At 39.1% G+C, this 25,204-nt stretch overlaps 1 protein-coding gene across 1 annotated transcript in view; it reads right to left on the bottom strand.

Moving 5' to 3' along the window:
- HEPHL1 (hephaestin like 1) overlaps window positions 1-25,204 on the bottom strand; it is a 64,465-nt gene that overhangs the window by 21,208 nt on the left and 18,053 nt on the right. The window contains exons 3-12 of the mRNA XM_028516540.2: window positions 23,119-23,331; window positions 22,271-22,450; window positions 21,056-21,310; window positions 14,704-14,872; window positions 12,245-12,384; window positions 11,963-12,094; window positions 9,970-10,181; window positions 6,691-6,838; window positions 4,454-4,666; window positions 1,506-1,719 (exon numbers count right to left, since the gene is read on the bottom strand). Of these exons, the coding sequence (XP_028372341.1) occupies window positions 1,506-1,719; window positions 4,454-4,666; window positions 6,691-6,838; window positions 9,970-10,181; window positions 11,963-12,094; window positions 12,245-12,384; window positions 14,704-14,872; window positions 21,056-21,310; window positions 22,271-22,450; window positions 23,119-23,331 (1,876 nt within the window). The remainder of the gene's footprint in view (window positions 1-1,505; window positions 1,720-4,453; window positions 4,667-6,690; window positions 6,839-9,969; window positions 10,182-11,962; window positions 12,095-12,244; window positions 12,385-14,703; window positions 14,873-21,055; window positions 21,311-22,270; window positions 22,451-23,118; window positions 23,332-25,204) is intronic.

Genomic DNA, 25,204 nt, shown 5'->3' with positions numbered 1-25,204 from the left:
AGAACTTCTTGCTAGCCCAGAGAGTTGCAGGCGGTGGGGTGGGGTGGGGGGATATGACTTAACACTGAAATTACACTGAGTTTCAAGAAAATAAGGAAGGCTATGTATCTTACACACTCATGGGCTAAGATTGTACATGCAACAAAATTATTATACTTCTTTAGTTGTGGTAGCATTTTAAAAGAATAATCATGTTAGAAAAGGCCAAATTAGTAGTATTCATTTCCTCTTCCACAGAACCAACCTGGTCTTTAGCTTACACTGGCAGCACTGGTTTTGCATGAGAAGAGTGTATGGTTTAACAAATGGGTTGGTGAATAATCAAATTAATTTTAGGTGTCCTGTCCTTGAGGCAAACCTTTTTAAAATGAAGATTCATTCCTTTTTTTCATTTATCCATAAGGTGGCGCTGTTATACTCTCTATTCCAGAAGTCTGAGCCCTCAAAAACAGAGCACAAGGTAGAAGAGAAACGAAAGTGATCAGGAATAGTTGCATGTCGTGGAGTTTGTGTGCGGCATAGCCATAGAGGATAAGTATGAACGGTGTGGAAGGAGAGGGAAGGGAGGGTGATAATGAAGAACCAGGAGGACAGGGGCACAAAGTCCACATGTGGTGGTGGAGAGAACACAGGTCTGTGTTCAATTCCAACTCTGCCAATGAATGGTTGGCCCATTTTAACTCTCTGCATCAAAGTCTCCAAAGTCTGTATAATGGAGACAGTGATGCCCAAACAGAAGGTAGTTGTTAAGTGGAGGCGGGTATGAAAATTGGGAAAGAAAGTCTGCACGTCTGGTGCCACTGTATGTTGTCTGACTCTACCCCAGTGCAACCTGGGAGCTTAGGGTGGGTAGAGGACCAGTGCTCACCAGCCTGAAAGGGGCTTGAGCCTTGCTGATTCTTTGCTGCTTAGCATGGCTGACAGTGCTTTCATGGGAGGATCAGTCTTTGCGGGCTTTCTGGGTACAGGGCCTATTAGAGGAGACCTGCTCCTCCTATCCCTGCTCGGGATATCTACCCACTGCTGGGTTGTCCTCCACCTGATCAGCGCTTATAAAGTCAATGGCCCATCCTCAGTCCCCCTTGCCTGCAGTCCTCAATCTATAGCAGTCCATCATCTCACCCATATCTGCACACCATCTCTGCTGCCTGCTGCACTCTTTTGTCTTCCATTTCCCACAACCATGGTGGATCTGCCTCTTTCCCTAAATCCTTTCACTCCAGACACTCACTCAAAGGCACATTCATTCGTCCACGGCCACATGCAGAACCAGCCACTGCTGGCAGAGGTATACTGAGCCTACCACATGAGGGTCTTCAAAATGACTTCTGATCCCCTTCCCGGGATGGAGATGGACAGCTCTCCTAATCTTTTGTACTTATAGTGAAAGTCTCTGCCGCAACTGTGCCGGCAAAACAGGGCATTCTTAGGTTTCCACATTTGATAAACGTATGCAGAGCATGCGCAATCCCACCCAAGAGACTTGGAGGCTTCGCGCGTGGTACCTTTCCCCTCTTGCGTCCAAGGGCTGCTTTTCGAACTCCCAGTTTTTGTTAGGGGCATAATCCCATTCTACCTCTTCAGCGGCGATGTAAAAGGTTCTTATCATCCCATAGGGCTGCTCTGAAGGGTCCCTGTGGCCACAGCTGTTGACCTCATACATCTGATTCATGCCTCTGGTGAAGTGGTGCATGGTGGAACAAAACACCCTGAAAATACCTGGAAGAGAAATGGCTCGGCATTGGGTGTGGTGGCCGATTGTGGTTTTGTTGTTGTTCTTGGTTTGTTGTTGTTGTTCTTGTTAGCAAACTTATTTATTCCAAAATAAGTAACCAGGAAGGAAGATTTTAAAACATCAATTTTATGTAGTATTTTAAAATCAGACCCTAAGGGGAATGAATTACTTTGAATATATTTACTTATGGGAAAAATACCATCTGAAACTCATTTTAATAGAAAAATAAAACTTGTAAAGCTGCTGCCAAGAAGTGATTTCTCTGGGTTTTCCCTGCGGTGCACACCTGTTAGAAGACAGTCACTCCTGGAAAATCAGATAGGTATGATTATCTTAGCCCAAACCAGATCAGTTTAAATAGAGCTAATTACCTGTAAGTTTAATATCCTAGACAAAGTTCAAATTAGGACACATTTCTGAAGTCATGTATTTGCCCTAAAGGATTTCATAAACTATAAAGTACAACACACAAGTAAGGTATTATTATTATTAAAGCCAAATGTATACTTCTTTAAGTCTTTGAGCAAAGGTGATTCTCTACACTATGCCAGATGGAAAGTAAAAAAAAAAGTCAATTAGATTTTCCCACATACTGCGAACAATCATGGATGACTGAGAATTATGTAATTTTTAAACTGAATTTTGTAGATGCATTGTCATCAGGCATATATTTCTTAATTGAACTCACTATAAAATCATATAAAACAAAACTGTTAGAGGACATTAACTCTCAATGAAATTATTTTACCAATAAATCTTTTCTTCCTCTAATAAATTCTGTTCTTAGAGGTAATTACTGCAGCTCTCATTAACTATCTACAATGCACAGAGATGCCTTTCTTCATGCTCCACAGGTGTACTTATTGCCAAATTATCCCTTCAGGATGAGTGAAAATCATTGGTTCACTGGGTACCCTCACACCCCCAGGCACTGGTGAGGACCCTCATGAGGAAGGGACTCTGTGAAACCACAGGGGAAACACCTCTGAGAACAGACTTGGAAAGAGCTGCTTCTGCATATGTTGCATTCATCATGTTCCTCAAGAGTCAAGGAATTATATTCTCTCAGAACCAAAAGGAGTTTAAGGCCTTGTTTGTGGTGATGGTTTCAGAGATGTATACTTATCTCCAACTAGTTCACTTGTATATATTAAATATGTACACATTTTTGTATATCACTCATTGCTCGATAGAATGGTTTTACAAAAAAGAAAAAGAAAATGTTTGAGTTGCAGGCTGTGGTCTACTCTGCCCATGTTTGGGGCGCTCTGTTTTGCTGGTAGATAACGGATGGGAATGGTGAAACAACCAAGCTTTTAAAAAGTTACATATTTATACTTAACACCAAACATAAACGGGAAACCATTGTCATAAAGCTTTTTAGAAACCTATAAGGCACATGAATAATTCTCAAGGCATTGGAAGGAGTAGCCTCTAAAACCCAACTCTAGCTTTGAATGCCTGTTTCAATGAATTAAAACCATTTGACTATTTACCTTGCCTCCCTTTTTTGGTTTTGAAGAGTAAAATTGAAAAAAATTTGTGCCCAAAGCATCCCTTGGTTTGGGTGATTCATAATTGAACAACTATATTAATATAGAAAGGTTGAATATTAGGAGTTTACAGGTAAGGATTATGGAGCTCCTACTCTCAGGCAATTATTGGGCAAAAGTTTTGAAGGCCAGACTTTGAGTTTTTAACCAACGGCACAGGGAGGCATCTACACTGCAGTTTCATTGTTAGTTTAAGAAGTTAACACCCATTCACGAAGGAGGCAGAGTTAGCAAGTACTCATCTGGTGTAGCATATTGGTTTCTCTTTTTTAAAAAATGAAAATGTTGGGTATAGAAACGTACTGAAAGCCAATAGCACTTGCTATCCTTATTTTTCATGCATCAGTAAGGATATGCTGCCATGTCTTTCATGTGTCTTTATATGTCTCATAAAAGCATCTCAAGTATTCAATTGGCTCAGGAGTCTCCAAAGAAGAGACAGGTGCGGGCACTTCACTGAGCCTTCCATGGACATCAGCCCTAGTACAGCTTATCCTCTGGGGAAACCAAGGCTGCCCAACAGGATGAAGATGGAGAAGCCCTTGATAACCCTTCATAAAGGTCCTACCAATCTCTAGAGAAGTCAGACCAGACCATGTCTACAACCTAAAAGCATTCATTGGGCCATCCGTGCTTGGTAAGATACTTCAGAGCAGCAACTAAAATGATGTTTGTGGTTAAAGAAAACCACAAATTGTTCATGGATATGAATCAAGAGCATTTTTTAAAGTATGACAAGGTCATTTAGAACAACAGTCCCCAACATTTTTGGCACCAGGAACAGGTTTCCTGGAAGACAATTTTTCCATGGACCCCATTGTTTGGGGTTGTTTTGGGATGATTCAAAGGCATTTATTACATTCCAGCTCACCCCCTGCTGTGCGGGCCTATTCCTAACAGGACCAGACCAGTACCAGTCTGCAGCCCAGACGTTGGGGACCCCTGATTTAGAGGGCTTTCACTTTTGCTTTGTGGATGCTATTTTAGATGCTTCTCCTTTGTCCTTTACCCTGTGTGTTTGGAATAAAACAGGATTCTTTGATTCTAAACTAGACTGTACCTCTTTCTACACACCCTGAAGTGTCCAAATTTGACCAGTCTCTTCTGGGGAAGACCTTAAGAGTATATGCCTGAAGATAGAACTTTGGTCACTTGCCAAGTTTACCTGCATAGTCCGGCTGCATGAACACTGTGGTAGAGAGGTGGGGAAACAGGGCCAGGGTGTCACGGTGAGTCCCTCGTAGGTGGATGGTGTTGCCTTGAAAATAAACTCCATGCATGTCGGTGTCAGTGCCCATTCCAATCATATGCCAGGAAACTCTGTCCTTTTTGCACATGTTTAGGCCTGGCTGGTTGCCATACATATAACCATTAATAGCTAAATGGAAGGAAAGACATAATCAGAGTGCACTATTATTTTGTAGATGTACTGAAAAGACATCAGCTTAGTGAAAAGATTATCAGTATGTATGGAGATGGGGTGTTCAGGTGTTCAAACTCTTTACAGAAAATTCTTATTATCAGAGAAAAATAGTACTTGGAAAAACTCACATGGTGAATCAATTTCAAATGGAAAGTGAAATTAAGCATAAATAATAAAATATACTAAAATTGTGAAAATGTTATATTTAACAACGTACACACAAGGGCATGCATGAATTCTAAGAATTAATAAGGAATAAATCAGGTTGTTTTCTGGTGTCATTTCTTTCTGATAAAATTGTTTCCTGGTATAATATTCTTTGTTTTAGAATATAGTTTTGCAGGTTATAAAGAGGATAATCCTTATAAAACAATTTATGGACTTTACCAACTTCCCCTAAATCTTCTCTAAAATTCTTCATATGAAAATAATTTTTTTGAGATTCTTATCCTGTCATCTCCTTTGTTAAACATCGTTTTCTTAGTTACTAATTCATTTAATTTTGTCAGATCCTTATTTGTCAATGGTTTGCATGATTCTAGAAGTTATTAAATATCCCTTTACTAACTTCTTGGGTCCTGCATTATGTAAAAGATTTGCAATCAACTGGCATTATACTGGCTATTTTGTCAGTGGAGTGGAATTTTTGGGGTGGTGGTGAGGGAGAGGAACACTAAGTTTATAAGAAGGTAGTCTTTGTGTAAATAATTTTGCCTCATGATAATTTTCCCACCTCAGTAAAATAACTGAAAGAACTTGGAATACTGCTTACTTAGATAGGAAGACCCTCTGTATTTCTAGAGATGCAAATTGTTTTTGTCTTTTACATCAACCTCAATCTATTGATAATGGCTACCTGGAGCAGTGCATGGAGAAGAATTTACAAACCATGCCCTCTTTCTGTGGGGGGATGGATGTCATGACTGAACAGCACTGTCTGAGGGGTAACTGCACATAATTATGTCTCATGCTTAATGTCCATTTCATCCCCACCTCCACTCCTTACTAATGCCCATAGTAGGAAAAAACAACTATTACACCCTGCATGATCTTCTGTTATATAATCCCATTGTCAAACAAAACTACTTCTTATTCCTGTGTTTGCAGGCCCAGTGGTATTTGGTAATTTTACTCAGGCATCTGAGATTATTAGTAGAAATTCCAAGAAGCCCTGGGGCTTCTTAGAAGAACATCTCATTTCTGAGAAAAAAAAATCTTTGATAATGCTTTTGCAAATAAATTATGAAAATCTTGTCCATTGAATATCAAAGAGATATCATTGCAATAACTTAGTCCCTGATTGGCTGATGGATAATTTTCTCTTGCCCTGGAACTCTACTTTGAAGCCTCTCTTTCTGGAACATTCACTCATCATTCAGCAATGCCTTTGAATATGGTAGGTGCCATGCAAAGCACTATATACCATATGAGGCACTTTCTCTGTGGTGTTGTTGCCATCTTTCTTCCTCCCACTCCATGCAAGCAAGACTGGAGGGAGAATTTAATTTGTAATTAATGTAAAATTTAAATGAAAATACATCATTTTCCTTGAATTTTGTTTTTAAAATGACATATTCTGCATGTCCAAAATAGGAAAACTTATTTCACATTTCCAAACCAGGATGGGGCTATATTTGACATAGTCCTTTTCAAACTTAATGATGTCATCCTGAACCTAAGGGAAGGCAGTTTTTCAGTAATTTTGTACAATTACGATGCATTGTGATCTTTGCTAGTTCAAATTTTTTGTTGCTTTATCTAAGGCTGATAGAGTGTTTTAGGAGTATTCATTAAGTTGACAGTATCTGTGGGTTGTGAGATTTCACCATATACCTGGTGAGGCTGGAGCCATGAAATAATTTACTCATGCAAGAACCATACCCAAGAAACCAAAAACTAAGATAGCTAAAAACATTCCAAACATTTTCACTTCAAGTGCAATTATGCTTTTCTTACAGGAGGAAAGTCATTTTTCATACCATGCATCCGGTTGGACTTCACAAACTCTTTGTCTTCTTTGTCAACACTGAAGGGATGCAGGGTAAACTTAATGTTTTCATCAAGATACCGACTCAGGTTCTCATCAAAGACTGTGAATAGTAGGTAAAATTCCTTGTCTATTCCTTTCTACAGAGGAGAGAGAAATGAACATATAAAAAGTACAGCTTGGAGGAATTCTTAGCTCTGTATTACTATTAAAGTTAATAAAAAGTGGTAAAGATCATCCTCAGCCACAGATTAACTGGATACTTTTGTAAATCAGGATTCTGAGAATGATTCTGATAAATTTACTATATACTCCCAAAATTCATCTTTCTCATCACATCCTTCCTCTTCCCCGTGTGGGAAATAAGTTCTTGCTCAGAAAATCTTCTACTTTGTGGTACTGCTGCTGTCAGGCTGGTGGTCATGGTCTTATTCTCCTGACCATGGCCTTCAAGTCCTGGTCCTGGTGGCCTCTCTCTCACCACAGTTGCATGCCATCACACTCATCCCCTACTCACTCTAGACATGCTGGCCTTTTGCTTTCCATGGAAACAGCAACCTTACTCAATCCTGCCCCAGGGCCTTTTCATGTGTGGTCTCCACTGCCAGGAAGGTTCTCCCAAGAAGGTTTTGCTTGAGTCACCCCCTTACTCCACCCAGTTCTCTGCCCAAATGTCACCTGCTGAAGGTGCCCTTCCCTGACCATCCTGTTTGAAATAATCACTTACTTTCCACTCTGCCTGCAAACTCACCCACTCTACCTTCTTTGCTCTTCAAAGCACATAGCTGTATCTGAAATTATATCTTGTTTATAAACATATTTTTATTGTTTTCTCACAACATATATTTTTATCATGAGGGTAGGAACATTTGGGGTTTTTCTCTCCATCTCCAGCTCAAAAAAAACATTCCTGGAAAAGCAGGCACCCAATACATGTTTACGAGTGAAATAATGTATTCAGATAACCCATGAGATTTTGCTATATTTTGCTAACTTGAGCTGACATTGAGGAGACTGTGGATTACTTCCCACCTTGTATATTTTTAACCCATCTATTTGAGCATATCTGACCACACAGCATTTTTTTTTCATCCTCGTCAGAGGACATTTTTTTCCATTGCTTTTAGAGAGAGAGAGGAAGAGACAGAGAGAAATACTGATTAGTTGCTCTTGTGTGCACATAGACCAGGGATCACACACACCTGGACCAAGGATCAAACTTGCAACCTAGGTATGTGCCCTGACAGGGAATCGAACCCACAACCTTTCGTTGACAGGATGATACTCCAAGCAGCTGAGCTACACTGTTCAGGGCCACACAACATCTTGAATTGCTGAAATATGCTTTTCTTTAAAGCAGAATAGACAAGGGACTGTATTTTCTGTCCCTCAATGTATTTCTTCCCTTACATGGTCCTATCTAATTCAGCCTTCATCTTGCTGCCTGTTCCAGAGAGATCCTCAGCAATGCCATCTGATCACATCTCTCTTCTTCTTAAACTGGACAATATGATCTAAACTCACAGTGATTTGGCCCTTGCCTGCCTGTATAGCCTCATTTCTCAGTCCTTCCCTCCTGGCACGTCAACCAAAGAGAGGCCTAGCTCCTTGCAGCAATCTGAACTTCCTGTGTTCTGGAGGCCTCTGTCCTTCATGCATGTATCACTTAACTTTGATGGTCTGCAACCCTAAAGCAGCCTCAAGGGCCAGCCTTACTGTCCCACCTATCTGATGCTTTCCTAATGCCTCATCGAAGACATGGATAATCCTTGCTTTATGCTTGTATTATGCTTTTACACTTACTGCTTTTATCTCACGGTGTTTTAGAAAACAGTAGTTTAAGATAATTGACTATAGAAAGAAAGAGTGTAGGCTTGAAAGGTGTCAAAATGAAATATAAAAAAATTGAGGGGAGATGGGGTCAGAACTATATTTTTAAAGATTACAGGTTATGGGAACAGGCAGACCTAGGTTCTAATGCCATTATTTTTTCATGATTTTATGTAAGTGGATTGACCAGTAATGGTATTTGGCTCTAATAACAACTTCTGGAGACTAGGATGCTTCCAGCGAATCTCTAATTTACAATTGAATGGATGCAACAGGGATAAAATCAGAAGTACCTAATGACATGTTTCTGGCACTCAATTTTTTTTTGGCTCAGGTATTTAGCTAGTAGGAAGCAGGGTAGTATACTGAAAAAAAATCAAAGTTGGATGCTCAGAGTTCTGTGTTCTACTGCTGACTACCACTACTTACTTAGATGTGCTTCCTAGGACATCACTCAATGTTTCTGAGCCTCAGTTTCTTCAGCTTTAAAATAGGGATAACCATTCTGCTTTGCCTTATGTGACTGTTGTGGTACAGTGTAAGTATTCAGTCTTATTGAAAAGCATTATTGAGGGCCATTCAGAGGGCCAGAGACAATTGAACCTCCTAATAGACAGTTCCAGGATTGGTCCTTTGCACAGGGAAATGAAAACATGAGGTGGACCAAGAAACTTTGTGTTTTCTACCTAGAAGTTCCTTTGAGCCTAGAAGTGGGTCCATATGATGCCAAATGTTATAAAATATACCATTTAAACAAATAATTTTGCCATTTTGGATTGGTGAAGTAATGTCAAATAATTAAATGACTGGATTTTCCTCTTTTCATCAATGTGTTTAATATGTAGATGCAGCTTGGAATGCTATGTTTTGCCACACTAATCAGTGCAGCCATCCAAACCTGTGAGATGGGACTTGCCAGAAGTTGTCTATATGTGTCTTGTTCCTTCAGCCATCAGGATTAACTTCCAGTTTGCAGTGACAAGTAAATGGTGGTTCTCAACCCTGGCTGCACATTGGAATCACCTGGAGATTCTGATGCACTTGGTGTTGAACACATGAATAAAAAATGTTTAAAAGGTCTTAGGTGATTCTTTAGGGTGGCCAAGTTTGAGAAACCTTGTCAAAGGAGAAAGGATCCCAATTTGCCTTCCATGTTGATCTCATAAGATTCTAGAATCAAAGCAACTCACAGGAAGAGACCTACCAAGTCCCAGCCAACAAGCAGAAACCCTGGGTTTCTTGGTAGGCATCTGTAACTCAGGAGAATCAGAATGTAAATTTACAAAAAACCAAAATTCCCATTACGTAGCAGTCAATTTTAATAGGAAGAAGGAGAGATTGCTTTTTGTAACTGACTTTATTTTGATCTTATCTCTAGCCATATTACTGATTTTTCCTACATACACCCCTGAGAAGAACTTGGTAACATTTGGTGACTTACCTGTGTCCCATCAGCATTGAGGACACCTTTCTTACAGACTAGCAAAGGCCCTACAAGGCCAGAGCTGGTGTCCTTGATTGGCTCAACTGCTGAGAAGTAAAGATAGGTCAGACAGGGAGGATCACCAGCTGTTGGGCTTACACTTCCAGGCACCGTCCATCTGTATGTGAAGGTTTCACCTGGCTTAACATGTGCCCCTGGTTTCACAAATCCTGAGGATATAAATGAAACAATTTCTCAAAGCAACAGCCAACAATATTATTAAACTTGTCAGATTGGGTTTCTCTCTCTGATACATTTTGCCGAAGGAAAGTTGATTTTATTTTTGTATCTACCAAGTGAAGCCACTGCCACAGTCTGCCATTTCATGAGATGGAAGCATCTATCGAAGAATTGTCCTCTTCATGGATTGGACTTATAGTATCTTCATAGATACTATTTCTTACTCAACTACCAGGTTTAGCAAATAATGAAAGAGTGATAGTGGCCCATTTAGCAATTAAATGTAAAGACATAAAATATTGTTGAGGAACACATTCCTACATGGAATATATTATACTTGGCCCTGCAGAGAATACCCTAAAGAGTTAAATGAAAGATTCATCTTCAAAGAGTTTAAAGTCTTGAAAGTTGACCTACAAAATAATCCAAATAACTACAACATAGAGGAGGTAAGAGAAAGCTCAAGATTACAAGGCTGATAAGTGCCAGATCTGGGATTCAGACACATGTTATTTAATTCCAAAGACTGTGCACTTAATCCTCACGTTATGTGGCAAATGAACAACACAATGACTCTCTCCTACTAGATTGAGGCTCTCTGCATCTTGTCCAGAGCTTTGCAAAAAAGATGCTAAATAAATTTGCTGAGTTAAATGACAAAAAATATAGACATTTGGGTTGTCGCTGGTGTTCTCTCTGCATACATACAAAAAGTCATTGGGAGCATTTTAACCAAGGAAGAGAGTGCAGGTACAGGAAATGCCAGTGGAGAAGCATGAGAACTAGTCTGGGGAGGAGGAATTCTCCCTCCATTCCTTAGTCCTCTGTCCCCTCACCATCACCACAAAGCCTGCTCTGGATGGGCCTGGCCTCACACTGGGATGCAAAGTGGCCCGGGCAGCCATGACTTCAGTTGCAGTGACAGAGAAGGCTTCCAGGGAGACCCGGAGTTTCCCAGAAGCTGTATCATGGACGGAAAGGCAGTTCTTGCAGCCACTGAGCAGAAGTTGCCTTTCTCATGTGCAAAAAGTCTGTACTGCCTGCTTTGTGATGGGGAGAAGCTATAGCAAGCAGTGTCTGACCTTTTGGCATCTTGGGGCTACACTGGAAGAAGAGTTGTCTGGGGCCACACATTAAACATATTGTAACATGTAATCACAAAAAAACACCTCATAATGTTTTAAGTAAATTTACAATTTTGTGTTGGGTCTCATTCATAGCCATCCTGGGACACGTGTGGCCTGCGGGCCACAGGTTGGACACCCCTGCAAGTGTAGAAGATGATAAGCAAGTAATACCAGTTTTAAATAAGTATTTCTTGGTAGATATGGAACAAAGACCGTGTATAAGATTTTGATGTCAATAAAATATTGGAAATTAGGTTTTCCCCTCAGCCTTCACCCACAGTATTCTGTGTAACCTGAAACAGAAACGTCCTGTCACCTTAAAGAAGTGGGGATAACTGTGAAAGTAGATTGTTTTGAGATTTATTACATTATTGAGGAGAAAGAAAAGGAATTGACATTTCCTTAGAACCTACTATGGGTCAGACCCCATTCTGAATTCTCCCCACTGTTTGCCAAAGCCCTGTGAGCTGCGTGCTATTATCTGCATTTGATAAGTGAGACGAGTAAGGTTCAGAAAATTGAAATAATTGCCCAAGCTCACTGAGCTGGTGAGTGAAGGGACCAGGATTTGAATCTTGTCTGTCCAGTTCTAAGTCCTTTGCACACTAACCCTGTTTCCTCCCTAAACTTAGGCTGAGACTTACCATCTATGTTTGGGGCTGCATCAGAAGCCTTGTCATAGACAACACCATGGGGCAAAATACTGTAGACCTTATCAGCTTTGTTGGCAAAGGTCACTAACAGAGTATCTCCCACCTCTGCCCTGATGACTGGGCCTGAAAAACATCAAGAAGAGGGAGGAGAAGAGAATTAAGTTAGAGAGACATGAATACAGGCAAAAGAAGAAGTCATTCCAAGTAGATGTAGATGCCCGCTAAAACATCTCCCCTCCCACATTCAAAACATGCTGGACGGTTTTACCCTACCAAGAATTCCAAGGTGGGCTTCTGCCTCAGAGAGTTTCTTTCTTTGAGTAAAGGTTTCATCAACATACTCTATATACTGAGCTTTCCAGTATTTTCCTCCTATTCTGTTGTTCCCTTGTGTGAAGTAGAGCTCGGAGTCACTGTGGAAAGAATAGGAACCTGACTGAGAAAGCATCTCTGCATATCCACCAACTGCCTTAATTATGAAGCTTGGTTTTATAATCTTTAGCCCAGTCTCTGACTCAACTCCCAAGAAAAGACAGTACAGGCTTCAACAAAATTCCCAGGAAGAGTCAACCAGCATTAAGAGTCATCAAAAGCTGGATAATGTGCAAGCTCATTTCTCTCTTAGTCATTGTACTTTCTTTCCTGGCAGGCACAGGTCAACTCCTTACTTACCAATACTGGGGTCCCAGAATGGTGTCCTACAAAGTAACAAAGACTAATGGGTTTCTCTGCAGAATATGCATCCCTCTGTCTCTTTGCTCATGTCATTATGAATAGTCTCTGCATTTACTAAGATCTTTGATATCTGGCATGATTAAGGAATGAACTGTCTAGTTAATCAAATAGTTTAGTTAATAGTTTAGTTAATTTTGAAAACTAAATTTCAAAGTTGTGAAATATAATACTATACATTCTGACTAGTACTACCTCTATATTATCTTATTTCTGTCAGTGGTTTCTTCACTCAGCCTGTCTACTATCCTCTTACCTTGTTCATTCTTTCTGTGTAACCATTGAGCGCACCTTCCTTTTCTGCACCTTTTTTGCATTTTTTCCTTTCCTTTCTTCTCACTGCCATGACCCCAGTAATGCCCTCATCACTTTGTGTTTGGACCATTATATGAACCTCTATCTGCATACTCTCCAACCTCTATTCCATTTTGGCTCACTCAGTCTTTTTCTCGGCATACACACTACTACAACATTAATTTCCAAAATGACATTTTTATTGTCAATTAGTAGCTGTAAAATCTTAATTTGCTTCCAGTTGCCAACCAGATGAGAACCAAAGGAACTCTGCAATTGATAACCAGTTTACTTTGCCCCAATTCTCTTCCTATTGCTCTATGCAAATGTGCATTCTCATATGCAAATCCCCTGCTTCAGTCACTCTGATCAAATCTCTCTTCCCTACATGGTCAGAGCTTTCCATTAACCCTTGAGTCTAAAATTTCCTCGCTTCACTACTGCATAAATTCTATCAAACTTCATGACCCTGCTTAGATTCTGCTTCATCTTGAAGTGTCCCTGGTTATCTCAGTTCTTTTGGAATGCCCAGAGAACTGACTGAACAGCTCACTCTTATTTGTACCTTGCAAAGTTACTTCTCTCCTGTGTATTTATGTTCTTTCTCCACCTTAAGGTAGAAACATTGTTTTCTTGCATCCCCCATGTTACTTAGTATGTTGTACTTTTGTGTGTTACATTATATATCTATTGAATATAGCTTAATATTTCAGATTCTAAAAGGTACTTCATATTCTAAAAGGCTTCTAAAACATAATTTCAATGCTAATTCCCATTCTGCTTATGAAGAAATACTGGTCAATAGAGAATGCTGATATCAGAGTTTTTCGTACACAAAGTTCTTTAAGTAAGAGTCAAGTATATGTATTTGGTGGAAGAATGAATGAGTGAAATTTACAATGAAAGAAACAAAGGGAATCTTACTCATCACAAACAGAATTTTAGAAACATTTCCTCAAACATAAAAAAGATTAGAGGATAATAACATTTTCAATTTTGGAATTGAACTGCACATTTTAAAAAGTTTTCACACGCATTATTGCACATGATTCTACAGTAAGAAGTCATGGGAGTCCACAACCACGTACTGAATTGTCAGATTCCATTTTTCAAATACTATGCTAGGAGAGAAAATGATGAAGTATGACTCAAGAGTCAGGGGAGGCCTCGCTTAAGAGGTGACATTAGTGCTAGATTTTGAAGAAGAATGGCATTTTACTATACAGGGAGGAAAAGAAATTGAGAGTAAGGGGCCATAACTTACATCAGGCTATCCTTGAACCAAAAAGGGTAACCTTCCTTGGCTAGTTCATCTCCACTGAAAGAGAGTCCTTTCAAATGGAGAGTTTTTCAAAACCATCTGTTCCATGTGTACAAAGGCCTTGTTTTATTCTCTGTCAGCTTAGTATTTATTGCTCATGGCACTTGGCACTGTAGTTTGCACATATTAGGTGTTCAAGAAATGTTTGATGGATGAACGAATGAATCTAGTGTTTCAATTTAGCCAGCAAACCATGAAGCTATAAATAGCCTGCCAATTCTCAGCAGTATGTCCAGGGCTCAGAATGCCTTAAGTGGGGTCATTATGTCATCTATGCAGTGTGTACTCATAAGAGAAGTCCCTGGAATGTGAATGACATTACAGGGAAAAGCCTAACAGATGCCACTCTTATGAGAGGCTTAGAACCACTTCGAAAGGAGCTTACCTGCCAGAGACATTTAGGGGAAGACCATTGAATTTGTTGTAGCCTTGAGGAGCGTAATCCCAAAGAATTTTTTCAGCTGCTATAAAGTAGCGCCTCTGTTGACCCTTCATCGTGGGATGAGAAATACTGTTTTTGCAGTTACCAACATTGTACTGCCCCAGCATACCAGCTGCAGACCAGAGGAAAGCCAAAGTGTAGATATAAATGCTCACAAAAGCCAAGGTACAGATGCTTACAAAAAAAATCACATGGGAAAAGACTGATAGATTTGACTTCATAAATGTTTAAAACTTTTGAGAACATTATGCTAAGTGAAATAAGCCACTCAAAAAAGACAATTACCATGGGATTTCACTCATATGTGGAATCTAATGAACAAACTGAACTAACAAGCAAAATAGAGACAGACTTCATAGAGAGCAGCCTGACAGCTCCAGGGGGGTAGAATGGGGAGGGGGTGGGGGTGGAGGGACCAAGCAACAAATTTAAAAAGAGAAAGAACTCATGGGCACAGGCAACAGTGTGGTGATTGTGGGGACAGGAGGGTAGGTGGTGGTAGAAGAGGGCATAGGGGAGATAAATGGTAATGGGAAAAACACAATAAAAATTAAATAAGTAAATGGAAAAAACTTCTGTACAAAAATAAGACCATAAGCAAAGTTAAAAGTAAAGGATAAATAGTAAGATTTTGTTCTTCTTTATTACTGCATATATATATGTATATTGCACATAGAGAGACTTAGAGGATATTATGATAAGTGAAATTAGTCAGAGAAAGACGAATACCATGTGGTTTCACTTATTTGTGGACTCTGAAAAAACAAAACAGACAAACAAAACAAAACAAAAATAGGCTCAGAGAAACCAACACTAAAGGGATGGTTACCAGAGGGAAGGGGTTGGGACATGTGTGAACATGTTAAGGGGAATAATGTAGTCAATAATATTGTGATAAGTTTTCACAGTGACAGATAATTACTAGAATTAATGGAGTAGCCACATTTATGGCATAAAAATGTTGAATCACTATTTGTACATATGAAACTAATATAACTAGTATAATATTGTATATCAACTGTACTTAAAATTTTAAAAAAGTAAAGGATAAAGGGCCAGCAGGAGTTTATGCTAAAAGATTAATATGAAAAAACATTGATAAATAAGAAAGAAACAGTAAGTCTCCCAATAGAAAATGGGCAAGAGACATAAATAGGTTATTTACCAAGAAATACTATTGACTCACAAACAAATAAAAAGAAAAGTTTGACCTTAATAGCAACCAATGATATTGTTCATATCAGATTGGTAAAGATTAGAAAAAATAATTCCTAGTGTTGACATTTGAATGAGGAAAAGGGAATTAGTGAATAATAATAATTTTTAAAAGGAAATTATATAGGGAAATATATGTCCCTAGCTTTAAAGAAAAACAACCAAACTCTTTGACTAGGAATTCCAAATCCAAGAGTTTTGCTAAGGAAATGTCAGGAAAACGTACAAACTTACCTGTAAATTGAGGTTTATCAGTATTATTTATAAAAGCAAAAAATGGGGGAATATAAATGTTAAAGAATGGAGTGCTGGTTAAGTAAATTGTAATCTTCTTGGAGAGAACAATGGATGTGAAGTAGTTCTGTATTCACTGACATGTAAATATACTTCTGATACACTAGGAGGTGGAAAAAGAAAGCTAGAGGGCAGTATTTTATAAATAACATATGCTTTTAGTGTAAAGGTCTAGAAAATACTGATGAAGGACATTCATCAAATTGTAACACCATTATCTTTAGGTAGGATTACTAATTTTTAAAATTGAATTATATATATTTTCTAATTTTTCACAATAATTTTTTTCTGCAACTATGGACAATTTAGAAACTCTTGTATTTCACTAATGTATAAACACCAGTTCATGTCCACAATTACTAGCCAAGCTTAACAATCTTGCTAGTCTTAGTTGGCTGCTAATGCTAACTAAACAGCATGAGACCCTTAAAAGTAATGATCTTATGATGAGAACCCCTAAGATCTGTCTTCATAGGAAATTTCAAGTATACACTATGGTGCTGTTGACTATAGTCACCAGGCTGTGTGTTAGAACTCCAGAACTCATTCATCTTGCCATCTCTGAAACTTTGTACTCCCTCACATCTCAAGGTTTCTCAACATACACACAAAAGGTAACTATGAAAGGTGATGGTTATGCTAATTACTTGAGTGTAGTGATTGGTTCACATTGTATGCATTCAAAACATCCATTTGTATACCTTAAATACATATAATATCTATGTGTTGATTATATATATATCCATAAAGCTGGGGGTGTGGGAAGGAGGGCACTGAAAACTTACCTTGTTCATCTTTGTCTTCCCTGAACAGTATCTGGTACATACTAACTGATCAATCCAGCATCTGCTGAATTTAATTGGAATAACCCAGCTGACAAATGCTGAGACTGGCTGCTTAAAGTTGAGGGGAACAAGAATGTGTTATCAAAGCAGCTCTGAAGGATTGTATCCCTGTACTGTTACTGACCAGTTAGTATCCAAATTTATTTACTTTTTCCAAATATATTTTATTGATTATGCTATTACAGTTGTCCCATTTTTTCCCTCTCTTTATTCCCTTCCTCCCTGTACCACCCTCCCACCAGCATTACCCCTCCTTAGTTCATGCCCATGGGCCATATATATAAGTTCTTTGGCTTCTCCATTCCCATACTATTATAACCTCCCCCTGTCTATTTTGGGCCTGACATTCATGCTTCTGATTCCCTGTATCTTTTCCCCATTTTCCCTTTGCCCCCTCCCGCTGACAATACTCCATGTGATCTCCATTTCTGTGAATCTGTTCCTGTTCTAGTTGTTTGCTTAGTTTGTTTTTGTTTTTTTTTTTAGGTTCGGTTGTTGATAGTTGTGAGTTTGATGTCATTTACTGTTTGTATTTTTGATCTTCTTTTTCTTAGATAAGTCCCATAACACTTCACATAATAAGGGCTTGGTGATGATGAACTCTTTTAACTTGATCTTGTCTGGGAAACACTTTATCTGCCCTTCCATTCTAAATGATAGCTTTGGGGTAGAGTAATTGGATGTAGGTCCTTGTTTTTCATGACTTTGAATAGTTTCCAGCCCCTTCTTGACTGTAAGATTTCTTTTGAGAAATCAGTTTATAGTCTTATGGCACTATGGACCTCCTTTGTAGGTAACTGTCTCCTTTTCTTTTGCTGCTTTTAAGATTCTCTCCTTACCTTTAATTTTGGGTAATATAATTACAATGTGCATGGTGTGAGCTTCCTTGGGTCCAAATTCTTTGGGACTCTCTGAGCTTCCTGGACTTTCTGGAAATCTATTCCTTTGCCATATTGAGGAAGTTCTCCTTCATTATTTTTTCAAATAAGTTTTCAATTTTTTGCTGTTCCCCTTTTCCTTCTGGCAACCCTATGATTTGAATGTTGGAACATTTAAAGTTGTCCGAGAGGTTCCTAAGCCTCTCCTCATTTTTTTTTTTTTTGAATTCTTGTTTCTTCATTCTGTTCTGGTTGAATGTTTATTTCTTCCTTCTGCTCCAAACCATTGATTTGAGTCCTGGTTTCCTTGTCTTCACTGTTGGTTCCCTATACATTTTCCTTTATTTCACTTTGCATAGCCTTCATTTTTTCCTCTATTTTGAGACTGTAGTCAACTATTTCTGTGAGCATCCTGATTGCCAGTGTTTTGAACTCTGCATCTGATAGGTTGACTATCAGATGACTATCAGATAGCTTTGATCTGTTCTTTCATTTGGGCCATATATTTTTTTTTTGTCTCGGCATGCCTGTTACATGGTAAGGGCACTTGTGTTATGTGCCTTAGGTACTGAGTCCCCCCCGCCCAGGGCAGGGCAACTACATGTCTGCACTGTGGTGCTGTATGGGGGGAGGGGCTTAAGGAGGAACAATATTGCTTGTTCAGCTCTGCCAGCTTTCAGTCACTTCCCCTGCTACCCACAAGCAAATTGGGCCTTTCTGTGCTGATTCCCAGGGGGGTTGGTTTGTGTACATTCTAGGACCCTGTGATCTCTCCTATGAACTCTCCTGTGAGGCTGGGAGTTTCTCCTTCCACAGCCACAGCCCCAACAGGTTTTTTCAGTCAAAGGTTTTGAGGCTTTATTTCCCTGCACTGCAACCCTGTGTTGCGTGGTCTTTCTCCCTCTCCAGTTGTTCCTCTCGGTTTATCTGCATGCAAATGTAAGACTACCTGCTCTGCCAACCACCACCTCACCTGCTCCAGCCACCACCTTGCCATGAGTCCTCTCCACTCAGCTGTCCAACTCTGCCCCTCCTACCAGTCTGGTTAAATGTTTCTTCTTTAGCTAATTGGTTGTTGGACTTTTATATAGTTTGATTTTCTGTCAGTTCTGGTTGTTTTTGTTTAAACTTATTGTTGTTCTTCTTTTGGTTGTGTGAGGAGGCAAAGTGTGTATATTTATGCCTCTGTGTTGGCCGGAAGTCCTTTTTAGTATCCAAATTTAATCATACATTATTTCTTCTGTGCTTATCCCATTGACACATTTTCCTATTCTAATCTTGTTTTCACCATCTAAGTCCAGACCTTATTTATTTATTTATTTATTTATTCATTTATTTATTTAAGAGAACCTTCAGATTCTCTTTTTTTAAAAAAATTATTTATTTTTAGTTTTATAGAGGGGGGAAGTGAAGGAGAGAGGGAGAGAAACATCAATGTGTGGCTGTGTCTCACACATCCTCTACTGGGGATCTGGCCCACAACCTGGACATGCCCTGACTGGGAATCGAACCAGCAACTTTTTGGTTTGCAGGCCTGTGCTCAGTCCACTGAGCTACACCAGCCAGGGCGAGACCTTTTTTATATGCCATAACTCTAATTTTGCTAATGCTTCTTTACTAGTAGCTAGCAGTCAAAATCTCTCCATTGAAACCTTTCTGCATATGGATATTTTTCTTCCTAAAAGGATGCTCTAATTATGTCACTAGTGCACCTAAGGATACAGAAGGACTCATTATTGCCTGCTGGACACAGTTCCATCTTACCTTTGCCATTCAAAGCTGCTCCCACTGGGGACAAACTGCCTTTCTAGGCTTCTGTCTCATCACTCCTCTGGCATAAGCCTATGGCTCATTCTTTGTGGTCCCAAGGGACCAGCACCAAGTCAGTCAACATGCATTTAAGTCAACAAAAGTTTATTGTATAACTTTAATAGACTTTGCACCTATCACTGGATCTTGTCTCAACATAAGAATACTCTAACAGAATAGCCTAAGAATGAAATGGGCTGTTGTAATTACTTAAAAAGAGATGTTTCAAAGGAAATTGAAGAATTGGATGGGGGATTCATCTGAGTTATCTACAAATTCCTTTCCAATGCTAAAAATTTGTTATTCTACTTACAGTTGGTCATAGAGAATATGCTTTTCCCAGTCCATATTGCTACCTTTACCTGGAAAGCCTTTCTTCCCTTCTTCATCGATTTAATTTCTACCCATCTTTCAATGCTCAGAGTATGGGCCAACTTTTCAGGAAGCCTCTCAGATTGCTCTAGAGAAATGACTATTGAAAGGGTCAGGCCAGTTTCCCAGCCCACCAGGTGGCTCATGACCCAGTCAGGCAAGTTTTCCAACCAGCTGGACTGCCCATGACTCAGTTATCGCAACTCAATTGATAGCCCATGGTGTAATCGAAACTCTCTCCCACCTCCTACAGTAGACATCTGGTGCCAGCCACCATGGCCGGTGGTCAGACTGACCTCCTTGTACCTGGGACCAGTTGCCCTTTACCTAACCCATTGTTCTGGCTCACTTCCTGGAACCCCAAGGTACCCACCTGGAAGAACAAGAGACTAACTCCTCCTTTATCCCCCTGCAAACCCTGTGATTTTTTTTTAAATCCCATTCTTGTCTCCCCTCAGGGCTGCAGTCCACCCGTAAGCGCAGCATCAAATAAAGGCACTTGGATCAGATCATCTGGTTCCTCTCACCTCTATTTCTCACACATTTCTACCAATTATGGGACCAAAAGAACATTTATCATTCTGCCTCAAATGTTACTCACTTTTGTAAGCATCTCACTATGTCTAACTACTAGACTGTAGGTTCTTTGAAGGCCTTATCATTCCTTTCAGTCACTTCTTGCTTGGTTCATAGGGAGGGGACCAACAAATATTTGTTGATAGAATGCCAAATAATCATTGTACATTTTCCTATATAGTTAACATTTAATTAAATATAACACAAACAATAACCTATCTGACAACAGGCACTGAATGAGCACCATTGACCATGTGATTTAATTGTTCCATTCCAAGATTCTTACACTGGTCTTTGTCCTTTTACCTTGTAGGTGATCACTGACTTGGCAGGTTATCATCCACTTCCCAGGATTCTCAACTATCATTTCTGTTGTCAGGAAGGTGGCTGGGAACAGGTTGACAACATCAGTCCGATGCCCTCGGCTGATGAAGGTGTTACCATAAAAATAGATGGAATGGATGTCTATCTCATTCCCCATCCCAAACAGGTGCCAGGACACGGATTCACCAACACACATATCAGGCTCAGGGAAATTTCCAAAGAGGTATCCATTGAGGGCTGAAAAACAGAAGCACACTGGTGGAACAGACTCCCCTGCAGAGGTGAGTGAACCAGAAAACTTGGTGAAAATCAGTGCAGATCATTCATTGTAATGACTTTGTGAAGGAAAGCTCCTTTTATAAAATATAGTCCCAGAGAGAAAAGTACTCAATAAAAGTGACAATCTACACATGTAAAGACAGCCTTGGGGTTGTTATGTGGGCACAATGAGATCAGGAGTCAACAGTGAGGCTCATACTTCTGGGAGTGGCCAGTCCCCTCTGTTCCCAATCCTTCATTTGCACATCTGCCTTCCCCACTGACTGTTCCTTGCAATCAGAAACCCTGTCTTACTTAACAGCTATTAGGACCTAGCAAAAAATCTGATACGCAGTATGTGCTACTTAATTTAAGCGACAAAAGCATGTAGTAGCAAGATGAAAAGAAAAGGTACTGATTACAAAGGACTTATGGCACATAATGAATGCTCAATAAATGTTGTTGATTTAAAAGAATGTTTGGGAAACATAAATTCGAAAGTGTGTATTTAAACTCCATGGTTAGTATAGTTCTTGAAATTTAGCAGCCACTTAGGAAACAGTACCTGGATAAAGCAAGAGGCTGCAAATCACAGGATTGTTAAATGGTGATGATTCATTCTCCTTTCTTCTGTCAATCTAAAGCCCCCCATCTCCTAGGGTCGCCTCCTGATCCTTTCTAAGTTATAAAATTGTTCCTTCCACTTTCTGTACCATAGCTTTGTCATATCCAATTTAACTTTTATCTATTACTGTGTCCTGTCTCAGATTGTTTCAAGTTCTGACATGTAGTGTGTTTCATATTACTTCCTAATCATTGTCATCACTCAGTGGAAAATCTTGGAAAACTACGCCTGGCATTCCTGTGTTTTTGCATCTCTCATCATACCAAATACACAATGGTAGTTGGTATGTATTTGCTGACATGGTAGACACTCACCATGCATTTTGTTACTCCTCTGAAAAGCAGCATCTTCTTTGTCAACTGAATCAGGGTCAGTGCAGAAATGTCTGATATTTTCATCAAGGTACCAGCTTTGATTCTCATCCACCAGAGTAAACATTATAATGAACTCTCGGTCCACATCAGCCCTTGTCCCTGAATATTTATTCAGGACACCTGTCAAACACATTCAAGAGAAAAGAGAAAAAGTTCAAAGTGAACTAAATCAAGATGAGTTTTTCTTCTTGTCAATGGTGTCACAGAAGTGTAAAGTCTGTCAAAGGCCTAAATATGCAAGAGTGGCCCATACCTTAAAAGCAGCAAAGGGCTTTAATAGAAATGACAGAACTATAGAAGACAAAAGTCATAAGATAGAAATCTTCACACCTGAAGACTTGTAAATCTGCCTGTCCCTGAAGGAAGTCAACTTTATTGATATGGCATAGACACACCAAATCGATTAGTAGGGAATAAAATAGTAACGTGATTGTGTGGGCAAAATAATGAAGCAAAAGCATTCCTGGTCATTTGATGACCTTTTCCACTTTCCTATGTGTGCTGTCAGTGTGGTTGGTGTTAACAGCTAGTAATATGGAATATCACTATTTGTTTTAAAAGCATATCCATTTCAGAAGGCTATGATGGTCCTTAGAAGTCTGAATTACGCCTCCTGATATGGTGTCAGATTGATCTTCTCTGTTAGAAGAATTTCTCTGTCTTACAGAAAACTTAGAAGAAGATGCACATTCTATATGAAGCAAAGGAGGTAGACAAGATTGAAAATTTATGTATACTTTTTAACATACCTGGGAAAAGCTTCCTTGGTGGGGGGATTACCTCCTTACCTTTCTTGCACACCAGCAGTGGGCCAATTAGCCCAGAGCAGATGTCCTTAGGGGCATCGATGTGTGAATGGTACACCCAGGTCAGGCAGTTGGCGTCAGCTGGAGTAGGGGCATATTCTTCTCTCACTGGCCAGACATAGGTGTAGTTTTTGCCAGGAGGAACCATATCATCATCCTTGTTCTTCCCAGATGTTCCATCTGGGTACAGGGCTCCTTCCAAGAAAAGAGAAAACAGAGTTAAACACAGAGAACACATGCTGTAGTGGTTAGGGCCAGAGCTTTGGGATCAAACACATATCAATTAAAATTTATTTCCTGTAGAATTGAAGTAAATTACTTACATTATCAACTTTTTATCAATAAACCCGGAATGTTAATATGTACCTCACAAGGCTGTAAGAATGAGATGACAATGTATATGAGTGTCCTGCACAAAACCAGATGCTTAAAAAAATGTTCCTAAGGACCCCTTCTGACGGGCCTCCTGTACCAGTCAGGAAGATTTCCATCCATCCAACTTAACATCAACTCAAGAAGGAAAGGAGAAGTAGCAAAAGAAATAATGAACAGCTCTTGGACTCTTTGAGCAGATTCAGCATCTGTATAAGTTGTCGTGAGAGATAGGAAGAAAGTTAAGACATTCTCCCTGCTTCCAGGGATCTTCCAGTTCTGTTGGGGAGATAAGAATATGAATGATGACGGCATAGGTTTGCTGGAGAATACAGCAGGGTGATGTGTTAAATGTAACTTGGGGTCTATGCAAGGTAATATTCTACCACGGAGAAGGGTGGGACAAATGGGCATGGTATTCCCTCTCTCTATTTTATAACCTAAGATTGCACAAGGTTTTTCAATTAAGGAAAGTCCACTGCTAAAAAGAGTTTGAAAACCACCTGGGTGGAAGGCAGGAGACCAACCTGTGCAAGTTTTAATTATCAGAAGCTGCGTAACAGAGGTAGGATTTGAGGGGCCTCAAAGGATTGGGGAGGAGTTGGATGGTCCTGAGAAGGCTGAAGGGTGAGGGCTGAGAGGGAGGTGGATGTGAAAACACTCCAACTTCATTTTCCATTTCTTCATTAATTCACTCAACAAACCTTGTATTGGATACCAACTATATACCAGCAAATGTGCTGGTGTAAAAATACAAATGGGAAAAAATACAATAAAAATTAATACAATAATAAAATAAAAACAAAAAAGACAGCATGTATCCAAGGCCAGTTAAAAAAAAGTTATACCTAACTTTAGTTATACCTAACTAAAAAAATCTAACATTACCTTTTAAACAAATTCTACCATGAAACATAATTTGATTTTTGGAGGAGGATACCAGGAGAAAACAACAACAGCTAAGACCCTATTATGTGCCAAGCACAGTGGGTACTGTGTATATGTTACCTCGCTCTTGGAAGCAACCCCATATGGTATGTATTACTATCCTCTTTTAGCTTACATCAAGAGAACACGGCTAGCATGTGGCTGGGCCACATTTTAATCCAATTGTGTCTGACTACCCACTACACTATGACACCTCCCCACAAATTATTGAGAATATAGTGTATGGACTGTTTTTGCACACTTACTCATTTTGTTTTTATATACTTTCTTTTTACATAAAACTTTCTTTTACATACCAATTTTTAACCTGAAAAAATGTGAATTATAAAAAAAATTAAACCCATATACTATATTGTACTGAAAAGATAAAGTCAGAAAATAAAACCTATGTAAAGGAATCAGTAGGTTAATTTAATTAGTAGATCCCTTCAGTATTAAGTGTAGCACTGAATTTTCTGATTATATCTAGATTATATTATTATATCTAGGTTTAATATATATTAGGTTGATATAATTAGGTCATATTCTTTCTTTGTCCAATAAAAGGAAACTTACCACTTCCTTAAGGGAGAGGAACTTTTTTGCTTGTACTAAATTCTAAGAGAATATTTTCAATCACATCATTATATACAAATTATTGAGTAATATAATAAATTATGTCTTCAATGTCTTCAAAAGTTGCAAAAAATGTTATTTTTAAAACAATTTCTTACTTTGTCTTTTTCTTATTATAATTGTTTTATTTTAT

The sequence above is a fragment of the Phyllostomus discolor genome, chromosome 6 (genome assembly GCF_004126475.2).
Source record: "Phyllostomus discolor isolate MPI-MPIP mPhyDis1 chromosome 6, mPhyDis1.pri.v3, whole genome shotgun sequence".
Taxonomy (NCBI): domain Eukaryota; kingdom Metazoa; phylum Chordata; class Mammalia; order Chiroptera; family Phyllostomidae; genus Phyllostomus; species Phyllostomus discolor.
Note: the sequence above shows the minus strand (reverse complement) of the source record. Positions and strands in the feature narration are given on the sequence as shown.